The sequence below is a fragment of the Gavialis gangeticus genome, unplaced genomic scaffold (assembly GCF_001723915.1).
Source record: "Gavialis gangeticus isolate Ggan-Ray unplaced genomic scaffold, GavGan_comp1, whole genome shotgun sequence".
NCBI lineage: Eukaryota > Metazoa > Chordata > Crocodylia > Gavialidae > Gavialis > Gavialis gangeticus.
Genome location: NW_017729025.1, coordinates 141,634,056 through 141,640,516, shown reverse-complemented (window position 1 = coordinate 141,640,516; position 6,461 = coordinate 141,634,056). Strand labels below are relative to the sequence as shown.

Below are 6,461 nucleotides of genomic sequence, written 5' to 3'. Positions count from 1 at the left end.
CAGAGGTGGTGCAATCATCTGCCCTGGAAATCCTCAAGAGGAGACTGGATGGTCACTTTGCTGGGGCCACCTGAACTGAGTTGTCTTTCCTGCCTGGTGCAGGGGGCTGGACCTGATGATCTTCTGAGTTCCCTTCCAGCCTTACAATCTATGAATCTATGACTTCTTCCACAGTTAATTTAGAATGATGAGAGAGAAATCCACCCAAAAATTTTCTGGGAGAAATACTCAGAGGAAGTAATACCATAAAATCTTAGGGCCCCTATACATCTTCAGGTAAAGGCATAATAGGACCTAATACCCAATTCACACATGCATGGCAGGAGGTGTGATTGCAGGATCACGTATTATAGGCATCTACTTAAATCACACTAGCTGCCAATTATTTTCAGGTTGCTGCCATTTTTTATTCGCTCCCCCTCATGCCGTTCATTGGCTGAGAGCCAAGTGGCTGGGTGCATTCAGCATTCAAAAATACAGCTCCTGAAAAAGAAAAAAATCCTGCTAAGGGAAGGAGGCTAACCTGAAGAGGTGGGAGCCAGTGGGGGTGGAAAAAAAACTGGGAGTGGGTGGGGTGATGACTGTTGAACAGGTTACCAGTGTAAAATGAGCACCGGTCTCCTTCTTCCACCCCCACACCAGCTCTCACTATTTCAGTTTAACCCTCCTGCATCTGTACAGCTTGCTCCCATCTCCCCTCTCCCACCAAGCATAGCCTTTCTGATTCTAAGTGCTCATCAACACTGTTTTTTCTGGTCAGATCCAGGATGACATTACATGCTGAACAGAACAATTTGCCACCATCTACATGAAGGATACTGCTTCACATGGTCCATGGCAGATCCTGATCTTAAGTGCTGCAGCCAGCCTCGCTGTGCTGCATGCACTGTCTCTTTAAATCCTCCTGGCCTCCTGTGCTGCCTAGTGACTGGGTTAATCAGCATGCTGATGGGCTCAATAACTGAGCCTGGCTGGGAGACACTGTACTTTCCCCAAGGCCCCTGTGCCGTAGCAGAAGGCTTCCCATGCTTTCCTTTGCTCCCTGCTAGCTGCTGCTCACCTCCAGTAAGCTTTTTTTTCTTTTTGATTTCAAGCCAATTTCAGACAGGAAGGGTGTTTTCCTGCTCTTCAGGGAAAGCGTGGATTTCCTGCTTTCCCCAAAAAATGCAAAAACATGATTTAAGTAGATTCCTATGTATTCAATCACATTGCACCTTACTGCCAGTGCATGGGGGAGCCCAATCCTGGGTCTGACACAGCCCATGGCTTTAAGATCATAGCAGCTATAATTGCTCAGCCATGGTGGTTTCGTGTACTCCCAGGGCTGGGAGATCAGTGTGCCCAGGGGCTGCCAGGACCCAACTGGAGGGAGACATGCTGCAGGAACCCCATGTCTGCAGCTGCAGGACTCTGAGCTGCAGGGTACTGCTGGGACACAGAGCTGGCAGTTGCTGGAGCTGAGGGTCCCCATCCTTTCCAGCCCCGACTAACCATGGTGCATCCCTGCGACTGGGAGCCCACAGCTGATGGAGCTGTCAGCCACAGAAGAGACCCTGCTACATATACAAATTACAGCTTGAAAGCAACCAGCTATAAAGTTAGTACACGTTTTCAAGGTCTAACTTTAACTTTATAACTGTTTGGAACTTTTTCTGGCATGATAGCTACTTTGTGTGTGTATCTGGTCTCAAGGTAACTGCACAATTAACTAGTTAATTGTACAATTAACCAGATAATTGCGTTACACTTGTAACATGCAGAGGCCACAGAATTGTAAAAAGAAAGGGCTGGAAGGAACCTCCAGAGGTCACCTAGTCCAACCCTCTGCCTGAGGCAGAATCAATCCCTAGCCAAATCGCCCTATACAAATCCACTGTCTAACCTATTAGCAAAACTACACAGTCAACTGTAGTTCAAGAAAGGGTTCGGGAATCAACATTTTGCTCTATTCTGGAGTGTGTGGAGGACGAGAACTGACTTAGGGAAAATTGCAGGAATACATGGATGAAAGTGAAGGCTCATGCATTAGCAGCCAGGTTCAACTGCACAAATGGAGACTCAGAGAATACCAATCAGAAGCTGGCTATCTGCATGTGCCCTATCTTTCCCTATCTCAGATGCTCTGAGAACCTCCTAAAGTTCAGGACACGTGCAGAGCATGAAAGGCCCAAACATGCTCACTTCAAAAGACAGCAAACCCCATCTCTGTGGGCCACATGCTGCCAAGTTTGAATTGTGGCTTTTCCAATCCAATTGGAATTCTTTAAGAAGAAAGTGTGAAAGTTTACAAACAGTGATCTAAGTTATCTTCTCCAAAACAGATCACTGCAAGCAAGCTAGTTTCCCCAGAAATAAAGGATTTTTAAAAACTTTGAAATGTGTATCCATAACATCATGCACTTTACATACGGGGCTGGAATTTCAGTTCCCCAGCTGGTCCTGATGCAGGATTTCCTTGCTGAAGCTTCTTCTGCTCCATCTGTTGTACAACCTGATGGATAGGAAAAAATAAAAAGAGGGAGTGTTAAAGCTCAATAGCCTCCACTTCCTTTTATTTTGCATAATTGAGTGTCTCTTGGCAAAATGTACACTGTACTTTTGAGTTTCATCAATGGAAACAGAGTTGAGAGACACTGTCTAGTCACAGCTCGCACACTGTGGTATAAAAATTAGTTTACAATTAAACTGCAGCCCTCATGTCTAAACTATCCATGGAAGCAGAGTTAGTACTAACTTGTCTCTAAAATTTAAACAATGGCTCATGGAAGGGAACAAATCTTCCTACTGTTTTGACAGCACCTGCTGAAGTTCTTGTTTCTGAGCCTGAAGCTGGTCATGTTGTCTCTGTAGCTCTTCCTTCTGTTTTTGAAGATCCTCTGCTTTCTTCCTGAGCTCATCTTCCTGCTGAGAAATATGGCTTTCAAATTCCTTTAGCTCCTCTTCAGTGAAAAGTTGCTGCTGATCCAGTGTCTGCAAGAAAAATGCCACAGAGATAGGAGCCTTACACAAGAATGAGCAAAATACATCTTGAGAGGGGGTTAGTTATCTTCACAGTGAACATTCACCAACTAACAATGCAAGAAATTTCATTTTGATACTTCCAAAAATACATGCCACTGCAAAGGACTTCATCCCTCCAACTTATTTTCAAGAATAAGGAGATATTCCCTTTTGCTTATCTCAGGGGAAGCAGAAAAGAATAATTTCTCATGCTTCCAATGAAACTCCATCCATATCTAAAGACATCTACAGTCAAACTGCCTGCATTTGTTTAATGTTTCAAAGACCTGTGCAAACAAGCCTTCATGTAATCCACATGTTGGCACAAGACCTATTATTTATGTTCTTGAACATAAAGATCATGTTTATTAAACTAAACCATTTTATACCACAGCACACATGCATACCAAAGACAAGGAGGAAACATGAAAATCAGAGATATGCCACTTCGTTTCTTGGTTTGACCAATGATAACAGTACAGTATGTTCCACTTTGAATACATTATAATTACCTCCCAGCTATCTGGCTCCAAAAATTCTTTTTTCTCTGTAGCTTTTAGGAACTCTTCCAAAGTTACTAATCGGTCCCTGTTGAGGTCAACCTAATTAAAGCAGAAATGACATAGAAGAAAATATATTTATGGATTGCAAGAAATTTTGGGGCTTTGAGCCTACATTTATGCAGGAACTTCATAACTAGCCCTTTCATTTTTAAATGGACTCTTTGAATAAGAAAAAAGCAATGTTTTTCAGTTCTTTTTTCAAAAACCTGATGCAATTTCAAAAAATTGAAATAAAAGCTAATCATCTGATCAGTTAATATTTCTAAATTTCCCTGAAAATATTATGTACAGTCCTAGTATTAAGCCAAGAATGAGTTAACAGAAACTCTCTAAGGCATACAAAATTTTCCTTGACAAAATATTTGACAACTGATTTTTCTGGTACAAATTTTTTATCTATAAACCACAGCAACTGCTACTTTTAAATTGGAGGGGTTTCAAATAGCAAGACACCAAGTGGCCTGTACCAGAAGAAGGGGACAGTTGCTTTGCCATCAGATTAACAGCTACCCATCTTTAATTCTCAGGCCTACAGAGTACAGCAGAGTGAAACTGTTGCAGACACACAGCCACTCTAAGCAGCAGCAGCAACCTTTCCTGCCCTTTCCCTGTCCCCCCACTCCTGTTCCCCTGCCCCTGTTCTTACAGTTATTTCTACAGGAAATAACTGTAAGAACCGACATGAACCTTCAGTGTCATAGGCTGACACTTGGGGCTGCTGGAACACTTCTAAAACAAAACAAGGATGAAATGCTTGCAGGAGAGCATTGGCAAAATGATTCAACTTGGACCTATGATAACTGATATAACAAGCAGGAATTATTGCAAAGGCTAGCCCTATTCTACAGCATGGTCTATGATTCACAAGTAATTTCTGTGAATTCTCAGACCTTTGTAGGGATGAAAGGCCACGCCACAAATCACTCCAAAAATATTAGCCTTCTTGAGGTCAAGACATGGGGAAAACACAAAAAAAATTTTCCAAGCAATTTCATTCATTGATCAGGCATGTCTCTGAGAGGACAGGATGTGGCTGAAGGATTGCAATTAAGTGAATGTCTGTAAATGTTGTATACAGTACAATGGCCTGACTTCCCTTTTGTTGTACCTGAACAACCTTATTCACTAAAATAGGACTACACGTGTGCAAATGAGCAGATTACATTACATTTCTGATCACACCTCATTCATGACATGCTCTCTCATTCTTAGCCTTTCTTCTTCCATTTCTACCATGTCATCTTCTTCATTTTTGGGGTCATAGACTTTCTCCAGCTGAAATAAAAAGTATCAAACATTAGCTGGAAGAAAGAGCTGCTCATTCACATCGCAACACATTTAGGAAAATTGTGGGCAATACTGCTTAACAACAAAGTATCACCTATTTGAACCAGTCCTAAAATTGGCATCTTTTTATGTTTTATTTTAGCTAAGATTTTTGGTTTTGTTTTTTGGAGGGGTTTCGTTTTTGTGGGGGGAGGAGTTTGCCACAAAAAGTGTAAAAAAATAATTTATTTCAACACAATATTGTAAGCAGAAAGTGAGTTTTTGAATGGTAAAGGGTGATATTTGTAGTTACTTCAAATGAAGTACTACAATACCTACTATGGGAGATTACTCTCAAAATTCATTTGAGAATTCAGGTTTTGACCCAGTAATTGCCTCAGCAGAGGGGAAGAATCCTAACTGACATCTGCAGGGCTCCACCTAGGCATAGAAGTGTGCCTCCATACATTCAGATACAAGATTTGTGCATATAGCTGGTACTGAAGTGGCCCACTCGTTAAAGCATTATCCCATTTTCAGCGTGACCTCTGATTTGCACTGGCTATACAATAGGTTTCAGAGTTGATTTTAAGGTGATGGTGGACACATTCCCATCTAAAAGGCTGCCTCTTTCCCTGTACTATACTCCAACTCAATTAGTGTAAGAGGAGACCTATGGCAAGGTAGTCCACTAGGGCTGTGTGCTTCTGGGTTTCATTTCCTTCTTTGATCCACACCAACCTGAATTTGTTTACTTTGCATGTATGCTTTAAGCCCCACCTTTTGTCTCTGACCCAAGGAGAAGTAAGGACATTTTTGAGCATGGGTAGCGGTAAGAATATTACTGGGTTTTTAACTAAGGCGTTAACTTGTCTTTTTTCCCTCCCAAAGAAAAAATGTAGGAAAACCAAGACTGTCCCTGAGTGGCCTAGGATAGGCCAGCACCACTCTCAGGCTTTCTAGCTCTTGAGAGCCCCCAGTCGCTCCACCTCCACATTTTCAACCCTTCCAGGAGCCCTACAGGCCACATGAAAAAGCTCAACAGGCCATATCCAGCGGGTAGGCCAGATCTTTGACACCCCTGCTCCAGAATATGCACTCCAGGTATACCCTCCACACCACTGAGAGTCACTCTACGCTATTTATCTAGCCTAAATACCAGGCTTGGGTGTATATAATGTGAAGCAGTGAATGGGCTGGGTTTGTTTCTTCAGTGGTAGTCCTGGGCAGCCAGGTAGGCCCTACGGAAAAGCCACAAGATGCTAAGGTGATTATACCAGGTCTGTGGTACAAACGGGATGTGGTTACAAAAAAGTCTCTGGTAAAGTGGGATGCGGACTCCAGGCCTCTACAGTCCCAGCCCTGTGCCTTAACCACTAGATTCTCCATTCTTTGCCTCCTTATTGAGTTAGATCATTTTTAAAAGAGTTTCATAGTTTCATAGTGTGTAGGGTCAGAAGGGACCTGAGCAAATCATTGAGTCCGACCCCCTGCCACGGAAAGAGTACTGGGGTCAAACGACCCCAGCAAGGTGTTCATCTAGCCTCCTCTTAAAGACTCCCAAGGTAGGAGCCAGCACAACTTCACTTAGAAGTTGGTTCCAGATCCTAGCCACCCTGACCGTGAAGTAGC

At 42.8% G+C, this 6,461-nt stretch overlaps 1 protein-coding gene across 2 annotated transcripts in view; it reads right to left on the bottom strand.

Annotated features, from left to right (window-relative positions):
• Positions 1-6,461, bottom strand: part of NUCB2 (nucleobindin 2) — a 71,799-nt gene that overhangs the window by 19,018 nt on the left and 46,320 nt on the right. Inside the window, exons 9-12 of one of the 2 annotated variants that reach the window (XM_019519660.1) lie at positions 4,746-4,838; positions 3,513-3,602; positions 2,800-2,970; positions 2,410-2,491 (exon numbers count right to left, since the gene is read on the bottom strand). In XM_019519660.1, coding sequence (XP_019375205.1) covers positions 2,410-2,491; positions 2,800-2,970; positions 3,513-3,602; positions 4,746-4,838 — 436 coding nt within the window. Of the gene's footprint in view, positions 1-2,384; positions 2,492-2,799; positions 2,971-3,512; positions 3,603-4,745; positions 4,839-6,461 lie in introns of both variants that reach the window. The other variant, XM_019519661.1, reaches the window with a different exon arrangement.